Genomic DNA, 15782 nt, shown 5'->3' on the forward strand with positions numbered 1-15782 from the left:
TGATCTTGGATGTGTCATTTGATCTTGGATGTGTCATTTGATCTTGGATGTAGTAAGCGACGTACGAAGAACGGGCCCCAGTTTCACAGGACTTGTGATGCAATCCCAAACAAGAGCTTACTATTTTGTCTTAAACCGTGACTCACAGCCCTCACAGCGGTGTACAAGCACCTTCTCATTCATTCATGGGTATCAAATTGTGCCACTTTTATCAAAGCTGTTGGTGTCATGTGTTGTATGGTGTGGGTGAGTGACGCACTCTGGAACAAGGGTTATGGAGCAGACATCGCACTCCTAAATCATCACATGCTCACAGTCGTAAAGTATCTGTTGGCATCACATTCAAAGGCACGGAGGAAGTGTGTGAAATCATACCAGAATGTAACCAGACAGTTGCATCACTCATGAAAGGAAACCTGTTAGGTATCTTTAGCAGGCAAGTTCACATATTCAATAGAATTAAATTTTATTTATAGAGTGCCAAATTATGAGAAAGGTATAGACATTACAATAATACAGAGAAAGCCCCAACAATCAGATGTCCCCATGTGGGCAAGCACTTGGCAACAGTGGGAAGGAAAAACTCCCTTTTAACAGGAACCAACCAACCAGGCTCAGGAAGGGGCGGCTGTCTGCCCTGGCCGGTTGGATGTGAGGGGAAGGAGACAGGATAAAAGACTCTGGAAGAGCGACAAAGATTAAATATTAACCAGTGATTAAATAAATATACACTAAAAGTGTATATTTATTATATTTATTTTCTTACTCTTCTTATTTATTTATTTTTGTTTGTTTTTTTGTACTGATGTAACTGGAGCACGTCGTCTCATCTCTCTATATACTGTACTGCAGTGGTCCCCAACCCCCGGCACATGGACCGGTACTGGTCTGTGAGTCGTTTGGTACCGGGATGCAAGAGTTGAGGCTCGGGTGTGAAATGAATGGTTTTCAGGGTTTTTATCGTTATTTTTTTTAGTTTTTTTTTTAGTTTTTATCATTAACTCGGTTTCCCTGGGTCTTTTCCCATGTGTTATGAATAAATCTTTTTTTTGAACATCGTTTTATTTTGTTGTATTTATCCGCGACACCTTAAAGGCCGGTCCATGAAAATATTGTCGGGCATAAACCGGTCCATGGTGCAAAAAAGTTTGGGGACTGCTGCTGTACTGTATATAGTGGAGATGACAATAAAGTTTACTTTAACTTTGACTCTAAATTCAGAGTAGTGTGTAAGGACAGAGTGAAAAGATGCGAGTGAAGAAGAAATGCTCAGTGCATCATGGGAAGCGCCCAGGTGCCTTAGTCTGTTGTAGAGTAACTAATGCAGGATTCAAGCTCACCTGATGCAACCAGACCTGTATGCTTCATGAAAAAGGACATTTTTAAGTCCAATATTAAAAGTAGAGAGGGTTACTGTTCAGGTCTCTATTTTTGGACTTACAGAATCTGCTTATTCGGGTTTTTAGGTCTTCAGATTTCCTCCTAATATTTAGGTTTACATAGTGGCCTACACAGTGAAGAGTGACTTTTAAGTACCGTTAGTTGGCAAATGAATCAAACAGTCTAGCACTCATAAATACTTGGGAAAATGCTGGATCAATTGGGAACCAGAGTGGGCAGAGAAAGCACTTTAACTCTTGATCACAAAGTGCACCAGAGGAGTTGCTGGCAGACAGCAGACTGGTATTCAAAATCTCTCCACAGGATACATGTTAACCGAGTAAAATGTGCTACTGCTAACACAGTCTGACCGTAGAACCAAATGTAATGGATGGAAGTTATTAAAAAATAAATAAATTGTGTGTATGTGTGTGGTTTTGCATAGTTTAATGTGTCTGCCTCTGCAGAGTGTCAGTGCACAGGACTTTTTAATTTTTTTTAGATATAATTAGCATAAAATTAAATGTGAAAATGTGTGTGGAGTACCAAGTGCTCCTGCGTGCACCAACAGTATTTGTCCAGAGTTGCTGAATAAACTTGAATCTTGAATAAAATGGAATCCAATATCCAGATTTTTCCCAAAATGCACAGTTATTATTGAAATCCAAATCTCTGAGTTAAATGAACTTGATGTGTGTTTACAGTCCAGTGCCACGCAGACTGCCTGTCGTGCTCGGGAACGTCTGATCACTGTGACAGCTGCAGGGACCCACAGGCCTTACTTCATCTCGGCCGCTGCCTGTCCGTCTGTCCAGTGGGCTTCTACGCCGAAGGACGAGTATGTGCAGGTAGGACTCGCTTTCAAATCTACAGTACTGTTTCCATCCATAAAAGGGTAAGTAGCACCCAGGTGCTGCTAATCAATGTGCTTGTTTAAGTGATCATCAGCGAGCGTGAACGTCATCACTAAAAGCAGACGTTTGGGCCGTTTGCTGGAATCCTGAAAGCGACATTAGTTTAAGTACAGGATGATAAATATTATTGATTTCTGATTAGCTTTAAGTGTCACATTTTTGGTCACTTAGCTTGTATCAGTGGTGCGCTGCACACAGTCACAGTCATCATTTCTGTGTGTTTGTTATCACTGTTTAAGTTTCTTCTTCTTTTATTTTGTTTTACTTTGTGCATGTGGGCGAATATAAAGTTGTGAGTCTGAACTCACATTGTTGATAAGATTATCTCTCCCACTCGTTTTCCTTCTTCCTCTCAGACTTCTTTTAATCTTTCTGGGAATCTTTTTTTCCTTTAGCTTTTTATATTTCTACTTCCTCTTCTTCTTCCTTTTCCTCTTCTTCTACTTATGTGTGTCTGTGTGGGTGGCTGTGGTGGTTTCAAAAGGATTTAGCTGCTTTTTATTCTATAATGTTGAGATTTCCTATTAAAAACAACAGAAACCTCCACATTGCTTTGTTTCCCTTCTTCTCGTTGCTCTTGTTTCATTGTGCCGCTCACAGATACATGGTCTTAATGCATGTTTAATCACCCAGGTAAGGAAATGCCAAAAAGTTGATCTTTTCGTGGTATAGGTACACTTCACTGCACAAAATAACTGTCAGTGCTAAAGTTAAAGATGTTAAGGAGCTTGAAGTCTTTAATAAGACCATTTTTAGAAAATCATGGCGTAGCCTAATATAGTTATCTCAACAGTACTTTTGCATAGTCTTAGAAGACCCCAGCCAGCCTGTCAGGGAAGTCACTCACTGGATTTAATGAGTTACTTGGTTTCCTTTTAATGAGCTGCACATCCATTTTCCTTTGCTTTCCACTACAGCAGCGAGGACTAAAATGTGACAAGCAGTCTTGCAACTCACGTGTGAAGTGAAAATTTATTTTGGAAGTGACTGACAGCCACTGGTTCCCCTTTCTCCCGTCTCTCCCCTGCAGCCTGCCAATCATCCTGTGCCACCTGTTCCAGCAGGTGGGATTGTCAGTCCTGCGGCTCCAGGCTGCCCCTGCTGAACCCCGATAGGAGTCAGTGCCTGGCTTCCTGTCCACCTGGTTCCTATCAGCACGACCCAACACACTGTCGCTGTGAGTATCACAGGAGTTCATGTGCCCTATAGCGGCTTCTGGATTGCGGTGGTCAGCATGTTGCTTTGACTGGGATCCACCCGTGAACACCAAGAGAGATGGATTTCCCCAGCTGCTAATAGCGAGCAGTTTAACAGTAAGATGCAGTTGGTGTTTTTGGTGCCTGAGATAAACTGTCTGGGAGTATTTTCCACTGGATTGAGTCTGAATATTTCATAGACTGATGAGGCAGGGAGTTCTCTCTAGGGCTGTTGTGTTATTGCAGTTGTGGCTAAGAGTCTGGAAAGAGGTGCAAGTCATTGTCTGGAGGCACAGGAGCACCAAATGTACTCACATATTGTACAGACATAATAGGTCCTGCATTTTTATTAGATATCTGCTGATCTTTTGCTGCACATTGGCTAAATCTCCCCTGGGGATTGGATAGAAAAGTTTGTAAAGTTTTGCAGTCTTTAGATAAAAGTACAAAATGTGCTTCCACTCGTATATATTTCTTCCTGCATTTGCTCCTTTCCTTTCTGTTAGTCATCAAAAGAACATGAAGAAAACTGAATCGTGTATGAACATTTATTAGGAAGTGAAATTACTTGAAAATCGTTGCATCTTAGGCTTTAAACTTTTATTGTAATATCAACCCGGTAAAATCTGAATGTGTTGAATTATGCTGCACATGCTGCCTCCTGTCAATCAGTTAACACACATAAAAGAAAAATAGTAATAACAGCCAAAAAACATGTTAAAACACAACAGTCTTCAGTTCCAAAGTTAATTTCCAATGGTGCATGAGAAAAACTGCACAAAAATGAAGCATAGGACACAACTTTACACATTTGCTCAGTGTTCATTTCCCAGTTTCATTGTGCCAGACTTGACGTTTCAAATGTTTTGCCTGCATCAACCTTCATGTGTGTCATCCCCACCTGGTGAACCATCCCACCTTCAGATGAAAACACCTGAACGGCGACATGGAAACAACTAAACAAACCAATTTCATTTCACAAAAAAAAAAGAACTGCACACGTAAAATTGTGAACTCTTTTGAATTTCTGTGAAGCAGAAAAAGTATTTGACCACAAGTTGGGAAAATTAACTGAAGTCTTCTTAAAGCAACAACTTCAAGCAGATATTTCGTGTTGCAGTTCGTGAAACCTCCACAGTGCTTATGCAGTACCTTTGGATAAGTTGTCCTGGTTTGCTGTTGGTTTGATGTTGTTGCTGCTTTGAACTCCTGTACACAGGTGGGCTTTGTTGATGGAAAGAAATTTCTGCAGGTGTTTTGCTGCTCTTTGTGTGCTCTTTTTCACATTTTTGATAAGGGCCTCCCTCCGAGAAACAGTAACAGGACTCCAGAATACCTTCAAATTGTAGAAAGTCTGTCTCACGCTGATCTTAGAAATGCTTTTCCTGCCATCTCCATGCATCTCTAAACTATTCTGAAAGCTGTCAAGATCAAGACGTGGTCTTTCTAAAGAAGACTGACTAGCTAAATGATAAATGCATTTATTTATAGGGTAGGGGCGGCACTACTACTCCCAGTCTCACCTAAATAATGGGAATGCGTGACTTTGTGTGGATTTGAAAAAGCTGTTGTTAGAGGGAACATACTTACTCACGAACTGCGAAGGGAAATGTATTGCTGTTAATTATGAGTAATGACGCTCATTCCAAAGGTCAATAAACTTTTCAGCCCAATTAATACAAATGTCAGAAAAAAACTGATACCGATTCCAACCTGTGACAAGAAAACATTAAGTTTGTGTTTTCTTGCTTATAAACTTCGTGACTTCTTGCCAGCACGGAGATGCTTTGTAGAGTTGTTAAACTAAATTACTCCAGCTTTTAATGCCTGAGTTTTAATGGACTTAAAGCTTTTAATGCTAAATTGCTTTTAAAGTCAAAATTAGGTTCTGAATAAACTGGTAACAGAAAAGCTTTTGTCTGTTTTTCTTTTGTTATTCTTAAAGAGTTTATGCAGGATAGATGGATCGATCCTCTGCAGCAGCAGCATAAAGAATACAAATAAACTGGTATTACTCAGGCTCAGTTCTCTATACATGAGTGTCCCTATTAACTGTTACTGGACGTATCTATCTCAAAGGTCTCCCAACATTTCTAGTCCTGGGCCAATAAATAAAACCATGGCTCGGTGAGCGAAAACCCTGTGGGATTGCTAATACGCTCCGAAATGAGCTCCTCTATTGAGTGGAGGAGACCTGCGGGGACTCCTGGGGATGATGGGTAGAAATAGAGAGGTGTGGGTTAGTGAGCAGAGAGTAACCACAATGTGATTACGGTCTTCAGTTGTGCAGCTCGATTTCATACCTTAATGAATATTGTCAGGAGGATTTCAGACCTCCCAGTGCAAAAGCTCGTTGAACATCCTTAAATAGGTTAGACAGCAGCAGGCAGCTTTGTTTTACGCTGCTTCCACACGCGTACTGTATACAGTAGCAGCTATTGGACAAGCCCTCTGTGGGAATTGCACTACATGCATTTATGCAGCTCCTGTCCTGCGTCGTTGCCATTAGGTGTATAATTTGTAATTCGTGCATTAATCCAGAGTCTACAGTATGTTAATGCTGCAGGTATGTTCACAGCTGCTAATGTCTTTACCCTGCATGCATCCAGGTCTAATAATGTGCTCGAATACTCTCGAGTGTCTCAGCCATTTCTTTTAACCGCCAACTTGCTTTAATGACAGAAGCCCCCCCCCCCCCTTTGTTTTTACCCAGCACACAGTTTTGTTTTGGAGAACAAAAGAGCGCCAGTGGAAAGTGGGACGCTGAATTATTGTGACTTTAAATCAGTGAATGCCTGCATTAAAGCTATTAAGGTGGATTTAGGCTGACTGAAGTCTCATACCAGCACTTGTTTAATGAGGAAAAAATAGAAGGAAGGGTTGAGGGAAGAAGCAGAGGAGATGGGAGCTGACAGAAGTAATGAGCGTGTGAGGTGTCTGGAAGGTGCCAGAGACATTTCTTGGCAGGAAGTCGAGACCACCCAGGACTCAGTGTGTCGCAGCAGGCCTCCCTGGGGGGATTTTTTTCCCACCTCCAGTCAGTTACTGAAAGCTTCATCCGCATGCATTCAAAGTTTTGGTGTAAATACTCGTGAGGAGCCTTGTGCTGACGCTATCGTACAACACCTGCCCCACATTTCTTCTTTTTTCTTATAATTGCACCGTGAGACTCAGTCACACTTGTAATGTTCACTTGTTTGGAAACGTACGCCGAGACCGAAAAACAGACACATCTGTCTTGTTCAGGTGCAGAGTACACAAAACCTGATTTCTTTCTCCCCATGGGTTTTTAACACTGTTTTGCGCTCCCTTTAAATTCCTCCTTTATTGCATTGTTTTGAACCTGAATGAGCTCTTCATCAAGTACAACAAAACTGTGTAATAAAGCAAGAATTTTAAGAGGAGCCGATAACAGGGTTACAAGTCCCAGCGGAGATAAAATCATAACGACATACAGCACTTCTGCAGATGCAATTACAGGAGGTCTCATTCCAAAGCATCAAAACACCATTAGCCTCTAAAGTCACATCTAAAGTTAGAGTCTGGATAAGTTTAAGAGTTAATCCCAAATTGTTAAAACATTTTTAAAAAGTTCAGTGTGTTGCTTTACACCTTTTATTGTGCAGAAAGGGCTATTTCCAGATAATGTAGCACCTACTAGAAAAGCTCCTGGTTCAATCCGAGCACCATTGAGGAGAAGCTGTCTCTTCACTTCAACTAGACAGACATTCATTTGGCATTTAGGGCTCAAATTCTGAGCATTTCACAAAATCATTCATCAAATTAATGATTAAAGGTCTGAATCTTAAAGGTCGATGTAGGCAGTACCTCATATGTAAACTAGAGATGGCACGATACCACTTTTTTATGTCCGATACCGATATCATAAATTTGGATATCTGCCGATACCGATATGAATCCGATATAGTGTTTTTTAATCAACAAAACTGTTTTTTTTTTAAATATCTTGCTGCATTTTGTATAAGTTCATACTCAAGTTTAAAACAACAACTACACTAAAGCTATTCTGTTATACCTGTATGCAAAAAAAAATATTTCATAGTTCAGCAATACTGATCAATCTAATAAACTTAAACCTACACCATCCTCCCTATTCTGGTATTTTAAAGAGTACTTAGCATAAATATTAAGCAACCTAACTAATAGGGTTCCAACTCCCAGCAACAACAAAAATAAATAAATAAAAAATAGGGAACCACCCCTCACGCTCCACCTCATGATGCTTAATCGACGTAATCAACCTTAATTTGATGCAGTGTGAAAAAAAATGCACAGAAATCAATTATTTTTCAAGAAATATTAAATAGATTCAATATCTTTCTTCAACAGAATTGCAGACTGCACAGATGGTACCTTCCCAAAGGAAAAAGTACTATAGCTTACTAGGGTATATATATTAGACTTAATAGTCACTATATACAGTAATTGACTTCTATTCATTTTACATCAAATTAAAACTTTGGGTGTCAGATAATTATTTATTAAAAGCTAGACATTTTAAATGAGAATAAGAAAGAAAAGTATGTCTTTGTGCCCCCTTTTCCCTGTTAATGCCCTATCGGCCCCCCTGGCTAAACTTTGCTAGATCCGCCCCTGCACAGTTACCAGCGTTAGCTGTAGAAAAAGATCCTGGTGTAGAAAGTAATATTAAATAAATTCTAACAACAGCTGATCAAGCTTAAACGTGCTGCTGTTGTTCAGCCGCTGGTTTCCTCTTTCTGGTGCAAAGTGGGCCAAAAGCAAACTAGAGACACGGACTCGCGACAGAAAAGCCGATCAGCTGATCGTTAAGCAGTTTCATGATTGAAGTAGCAGCAGGAGAGGCAGTCGCTTGTTAAGCTTAACGCAGGAATGCTTTACAAACATTTAGAGATGGACTTACACACTTGCTTTACTTCTCTCGGGGATAACTTTGTCGGAGATGAAATGCCAGGTTGCTAGCGAAGCTCCAAATGCTATCCAGACCACCACAGGTCCCGCATGCCACAGCCGCTCTATCACGTGATGCATACTGCTCCGACGTGCTAACGTTCTGAGGTGAGTTACGGCATGTTGCAAGTTTTGTGAGGTGCTTTCGTGATATTTAATGGATCGGATTACATTTTTTATTTTTCTCCGATATCCGATCCAGTAATTTAGGTCAGTATCGGACCGATACCGATACGTAATATCGGATCGGTCCATCTCTAATGTAAACACGAGCTTTTAGTGTCTAAAAAATAACCAAGTACTTCACATATGAAGTATAAACATAATAATGCTGGTGTGAGTCTATAGCAACATGATAGTTTAATCAAATTTCTATTGTAGTGTGAAGACGTGCATTGCTGTGGTTTCTTTGATTGTTTTTTTAATAGTTCATAATTTTTTTGGAAAACAACCTTTTTTTTATAACCTTGCTGAAGTTTTAATGCTGGTAAACCAATTTAAATGACCTTTTGTTTTTCATTCTTACACTGACAGTTTTCTTGAGATTAGTGTCACTGCAGACCGATCGGACCCTGGATACAACCTGTTCCTACTCCTCCCCTCTAGTGGGCGCTACAGAGCCCTGCACACCAAAATAAGCAGACTTCTTCATTGCACATATAAATATAAATATGCTACATGTGCTGTTATTGTCTGTGTCATGTTGCTTTTGTCCGTCTTGTCTGTTTAGAGGAAAGAAAAAAACATCGCTCAGTTCCTCCTACGTGTGCACGGACTTGGTCAGTAAAGCTGACTCTAATAGATTCTGGTACATTTTTGTAAATACATGACTTGGTTGTTATTTTTTCTGCATAATCTTCCAACATTTTATGCAGCGATTCGCTTTCTGAGTAGGTTTACGTGGCGTTGCTTTCAGTACCTGCATGACTCTATCGCTCATTAGTAGCACTCACACAGCATTTTTAACCGCTTATTTAAATTTTGCATTTGAGTTGACTTTGTGGATGTGGCAGTCAGAAAGTGAGGCGGCTATAGAAACTCTACAATTTCACAGCCTCCCTTCTGCTGTTGTCCAAAACGACCTTCACATAGAGGTATAAAAGCTTTTTCATGTGGAGCCATTGTGAGAAGCCTGATTTTCCTCCTGTCTTCTTGCTGGGCTGATTTGAACCTTTGCTTCCACCAGGAGGAAAAATAGAGCTAAAAATGACTCCTTAGAAGTGAAATATGGACTTCATTAAAATTTAAATTTCCATGTAGACTTTGCATTTCTATGCCAATGAAACTCTCAGCATCCTCATCTCTTCCACCTTCAGCTTGGCTTCCGATGTCTTTGTTAGTGCCACAGTCTCCAAACCACACCCAGCAGGTCTCACTGCCATCTTGAAAACCTTCCCTTTCACTCTTGGTGCTGGTCTCCACCCACTCCACCACCCAGGTATTTAAACTCCAACCTCGCATTGCCTCCCTCTCATTCACCCATGTTTCTCATCTTGCTTCATTCCTCTTCTCTCCAGTGCATACCTGCACCCATCTCATCATCGATATAAACCCAGTGTATCACTGACTTTAAAGGCTGCCTTTTGTGTATTTGTGAGAGCAGCTTTGCCAAAAGTGGAAATATTTGACACCCTGGAATTGAGAACAGGTTGGACTTTCAAATAAAAGCTCCTGTTTTTTGTATTATTTGCTCTCCATTGCAAAGCTGCTTTCTCCATGCTTAGCTTAATTGCTGATTCTCTCATGCCATCTCGTTTTATCACTCGAGGTTTGGAGGGGGTTGGTGTGAGCCACGGCAGCAGCAGCACAGTAATTGTGCATCCCCACCCGTCCCAGAAGGACAGAGAGCGAAGATTATCCAGTGCACTGTGTGACTGTGCATTCATCTCAACCTCGCCTGGTTTATGCAGAGTAGGCTTTAGAGGGGCTTTTTGGCAACTGGCCTGCTAGGATTACATTTGCTGATAACTTTACACTCCAGGCGGCACAGAAAAATAAATTGCTTTCCTGCGAGGGGCAAGGTAAAGGACGTGTAATCCCCTTGTTGGCTCCAACCATTTTTGGATGCAGCGTGTATGAGCGTGTGTCTGAAGTGACCCAGTAATATAAATGTAAGAATCCCATCATGTACAGAGTGCTTCTCAATGTCTTTTTGCTTCATCTGCAAGACTACAGCTGCAGAGTATCTGATGCTGAAATGGGCAATGGTCCATAATTCAACAAAAGATTGATTTTATAAATGATTTCATTTCACCACGGAGGATCAGTCATGCATAGGTGAAACAAGCGTATCATTGTATTTTGGGCTAAGGCTATTATGGAGCCTCTCTGGACCTTTAGCACAATGAAATGAACAGCCACACGCAGAGAGAGGGGCATTAAAATTGAACGTATATGTGAACTAATGAAAAAAAAAAGCTGCTGGGGGAAAAACCCAGACTTGAATACAGAGAGAAAGAAAGATGACCAAAAATCCAGTGTGAATCTGTAGAGAGGGCAGTGGGCTGAGGCAAGAAGAAGCCTCGGACAGAGAAATGAGAGTATTATAGGGGAGAGTGAGAGGGGGGGGGGGAAATAGGCACACAACTTCAAAATCTGAGAGGTGGAAGGAAATAGGAAGAGTTGAGAAGCATAAAAAATTAAAAGTCAGATGGGAACCTGTCAGTCTGTCAGTCACTTCAGAGGTTTGGCTTTTACTCTTCACACACACAGTGGAGCAAAAACTTTCCTCTTCTGTAACCTTACATGTCCTCTGAATTTGCACAATGTGCTTTGAGGTAGCAGCCAAGAAAGGTGTAGTTTGTGTTTATGTACACCTGTGTGGACGGGCGCACTTGTATTCAAAAGGTTTCTCCATGTAAGCATCTGCTGGTGGGTGTGGGGAGCCATAGCCCCGTCTCCCAAGGCATGAAGCAGGTCTGCAGGAGATCCAGGCTCCAGACATCCAGAGGCCCCAGAGTGCGAGAGCCCAAGGAGAACCAACAGAGGGGCAACCATGCCACCCTCCTGGGAGGAGCTGAGGAGAGCCCCAGACGAGGGCTCACCCAGCAGCCACAGAGCAGAAGCCAGAGGGGGCTGGAGTAATGTGCCAGCTGTGTCAGAGTGCACAAAGCCAAAGGCATCAGCCACCGGCAGGGAGTGTGGTGGGAATTTAATGGAGTTTTCATCAGCTGGTTCTCAAGTTTTTGAAGCTGGAGCTTCCATCGGATAACTGTGTCTGCATGTCAACATAAAAAGACAAAAATACACTCGGCTACTGTCATGTTCAGGAAACATGGTGAGACATGGTGACATATCCTGCTAGAAGCAGCCACCAGAAGATGAACACTGTGTGTATCTTCACATAAAGCTGTAGTGTTTAAATGATGCTCGGCTGGTAGTTTACCAAACTGTGCCTGCCATCTGATTCCATAAATCAAGACACATCAGACCAGGCAGTGTTTTCCAGTCTAGTTGTAACAGCAGTGGCACCTGGTGTGGTCTTCTGCTGCTGTTGTTTTGGATTCAGGGGTGCTCTTCTGCAGAGCTTGGTTGTAATGAATGACTATTTGAGTTACTGTAGCCTCCTTATCAGCTCAAAGAGGTCTGGCCATTCTCCTCTGACCTCTGACACGAGCAAGGCATCGTTGCTCAGAGAACTGCTGCTCACCAGATTTTGTCTCTTTTTTGGACCTCTGAAAAGTTATCCATGAACTTTTAACCCAGCTGAGAAAATCTCAGTTTTTATTCTTAATTTGAAAAGATTAAAAAAAAAGATGAGACAGTGCGAGCGAATTGGGTAAAAGAAATTCAGTAAATGTGAAGTATTTAAGGCAAATCAAATCTACATTAAATATCCCTTATTTTATAAAATCTGGATGGAAGGTATCCGTCATAGAAAATCATGTGTGTGCGCGTGCGCAGGATGTTTTGATTAAATATAAAAAGTTTATAGTGATCCTGGTGGGGAATATGTGCAGATGATAAAGAGGAGGATGCAGAGAAAGTTATTAAAAGATACGAATGCAGTTACCTGAGGAAATCTGTATCAACAGGCACGAGGGAGCCAGAGATTTATCTCACACTGCTTTCCAACAACTTTTGCAATAATACAGCTTCTGGCATCTCCCATTAATTCACTCAGATTTTTATCAGCAGTTTTCAGTGACACTGATTAAATTAATTACACTTTCCTCAGCGTGATATTCACTTGTCTTGATCCGTTTTGTCTCACTTCTCGTGCCTCATTAATCCCCAGCCGTAGTTTATTTCTCAACTTTAACTTTTTTAGATCTACTCTTTCACTTTTAACCTTTGACCTTTCACAAAGGGACATCCAGTAAATAATAAATGAAGCTGTTAAGCATGTGTAAAGTGCTATCGTATTAGAACTTACACGACTTCCTCCCTGTGTTTTGTCCATTTGTCGCTTGTGTTCCTCACACTGTGTTCTGCTACATCCCTGCCTCGATTCTTTTGTAAGCCTCCCAACTTTCTAGTGTTTTCGCTTTTTTCTGTCAGGCTTTGTTGGGACCGTGTATCAGCTTAGTATCAAAAATTGCTTTTTATCGTTCTCCTTTGTCCTGTGTGTAGGTCCTTTACCTGAGCCTTGTAGCAGGTGTTTTGGTGCTGTTCCCTTTGTGTGTGTGTGTGAGAGAGAGAGACTTGGGTTTCTGATCTTTCGGTGTCTAAAAAACAATAAGGCTGGGTTTACTAAAACATTGTGGTGTGGAGTAAAAGATGATTCTCAGTGTTTGTGATAAGCTTCACTGTAGTTTTGTTCCATATCATCGTGACTCCTTTGGTCTGGGCTGTCTGCGTCCTATAATTGGGTGTAGTGGACTAATCTATATTTCCAAGGTTCAGAGTGCTTTAAAATGAGATCCAGCTAGGTGCTTACATTTGACAAGCTGAGGATGGGCAACAGAAAAGGCAGAAAATGAGATCTAGTCCTCGGAAAAATGAGATCCTGCACAGCTTTACTTAAAAAAGTCAAAAGGCTTTAGAGAGTATTCCTGATCCTGGTGCATTACGCTCCGAGTTCCTGTAAGAACTCCTAATATACAGATATTCTGCTGGGGTTCCTCATCCTTTCTGTTAACCACTTTCTCAGCTGTCACTGAGTGGGAAGTGGGGTGAACCCAGGATAAGTTGCCACTCTGTTAGAGACAGACCATTCACTTCAGCAAGTCTCACATGCATGTTTTAGACTGATGGAGGAAGTTCCTGGAGAAAACCCAAGGAGAACATGTAACCACCACACTGAAAGGCCCAGAACCTTCATACTGTGGAGCAGCAGTCAGAACCACTGCACCACTCTGCCGTTTTTTCCTTATAAAAGAAATTTCTTTGGATTTCATGAGGTGAGAGAAACCGGTGAGCTAACAGATTCACTATCTTATAAACCAGCGTCGGCTTCCACCCATATCAGAATGCGTTGATCCAGTATGAGTGTAAAGATGGCACCCAGAGGGAAATCCACAGTCTTTGCAGGAAGGATTCATGGACTTTGGAGGTACTTCCACAGGTTTCAGGATTCTTTGCAACTTGAGGGAAAGTTGGACAAAACCTGAACTACACTGAGGTTACAATGTTTCCCAGATCATGATGAGGATGATGAACAGAAAAGCTTTCATATAAAGATTGCAGATTCTCATGAATGATATGTGAAGGTGACTCAGAAGAAACTAGAAGAAACCTAAAAGTGTAGTTTTCACATTCCTTCTGCATTTTTTTTTTTTGTAGGTTTGTTTTTATCTGGTTTCTGTCAGTTTTATTTTGTAGCACTTGCTGCATCTGGCTTCATTCTGTGTGCCGCTGGGAAATCACAGGTAATCATACCAGTTAGTGCTGAGATGGGTTTTTTGCTGCTTCTGTTTGGGCACACACGAAGGGACACACACAGAGATAAAGGTGCAGGTGTATGCAAAGGCGCACAATCATCTCCCGCATTTCATCTCAAAGGTACTTTTAGCCCGTACGTACGTGCGTGCATACACGTGTGTCTCCCTCAGTCACACGCATGAACTCTTACACGGTCTTCCCACACAGCTCGCCCCGTTAGCCTCCCACTCTGTGTTTGTCGGCACTGCTGTGAGGCTTGTTAGTGCTTTTTTTTAACAGCAGCTAATAGAGCACCACTGATAATGCCAACTATGCAGACCACACAGACACACACAGTCGCACATGCAAACAAGCTTTATTAGATCCTGTAGATACTTGTTGAACGACCCTGATTATCTCACTTATTTTCTTTGTTGTTTTTACAACCTTGAATATTTTGTTAATGCACGAACTGCGTTATGGAAATAAAACTGTTATTGTAAATGATCAGTGTTTCTGAATTATTTATACTGTTTACTACAAATCGCATGCAGAATATCGCAGAACTTTTGCAAACTGTGCTTGCAGGATTTGCATAATTCAGATTGTTTCTTCTACATTTGGCATGATTCAGGTTCTCCGCTACAATCACATTTATCCATTTCGACCTAGTCCCACCTACCGTGCTGTACTGTATGTGTTTCTGTTCAGGAAAGGGGCAAAAAATCAGACCTCGTGGCGCTTTAGGACTGAAAGCAAAGAATCTATTTTCTGTTTTCTTATTTTTCAGACTGTCACGAGTCGTGCTCGGAGTGCCGTGGGCCGAGTCAGCAGGAGTGCGTGTCGTGCTCAGACCCGGTCGCCTTGCTGAAAGACGGGGCGTGCGTCCTTGACTGTGGCACAGGTTTCTACAGTCGAGAAGGCGTCTGCCACGGTAAAGCTGACACATATCCACACTGCAGCACTGAAGACATTTAGCTGAGTTTCAGTTTTGGCTGGTTTAGTGGAAATAGCACTTTTGCTGACGTCTTTACTAAAAGTAGTGCAACTCCACAGATGCCAAGCTAATATAAGATCCAACACAAAACATTAGGTGTATATATATATATATATATGCACAGATGGTTTGAGTACATCACCATCCAGAAAGCCCAAATATATCTTCTTTAAGGAATCAGTTTACCTCTAGCTTGTGGTGATTTGTGCACATTTAGTTTCGTTGGCCAGTTTTGAAGTTATCAGCTGTAGATGTGTCCACTTTCCCTCGAATGTCATGACAGTAAATGGCCACAAAATTGTTATTATATTAAGAGTTTTTATTATTATTATATATTAACTTATCCGGCCAACTGCTACCAAACATTCTAGATGGATAAACAGCACTATGAGCCGTCTCAGGAAGCTACAATCTCTGATTTGCCTCCCTCTGTTAATTAAACCCAACCAAAATGTTTTAGTTTGAATCAATGTGTTTAAAATACAGTGATTTTATCCTCTACAGGTCGAGCGTATGGAAGCACAGAACTGCCAGCCAGGCAAA

General features: G+C 41.4%; 1 protein-coding gene across 3 annotated transcripts in view; it reads left to right on the forward strand.

Moving 5' to 3' along the window:
- Positions 1-15782, forward strand: part of fras1 (Fraser extracellular matrix complex subunit 1) — a 299701-nt gene that overhangs the window by 138383 nt on the left and 145536 nt on the right. For all 3 annotated transcript variants that reach the window (XM_082555470.1, XM_082555468.1, XM_082555469.1), the window contains 3 exons: positions 2085-2228; positions 3325-3471; positions 15033-15176. In XM_082555470.1, the coding sequence (XP_082411596.1) occupies positions 2085-2228; positions 3325-3471; positions 15033-15176 (435 nt within the window). The remainder of the gene's footprint in view (positions 1-2084; positions 2229-3324; positions 3472-15032; positions 15177-15782) is intronic.

The sequence above is a fragment of the Aulonocara stuartgranti genome (genome assembly GCF_965226115.1).
Source record: "Aulonocara stuartgranti genome assembly, chromosome: 12".
Classification (NCBI taxonomy): Eukaryota; Metazoa; Chordata; class Actinopteri; order Cichliformes; family Cichlidae; genus Aulonocara; species Aulonocara stuartgranti.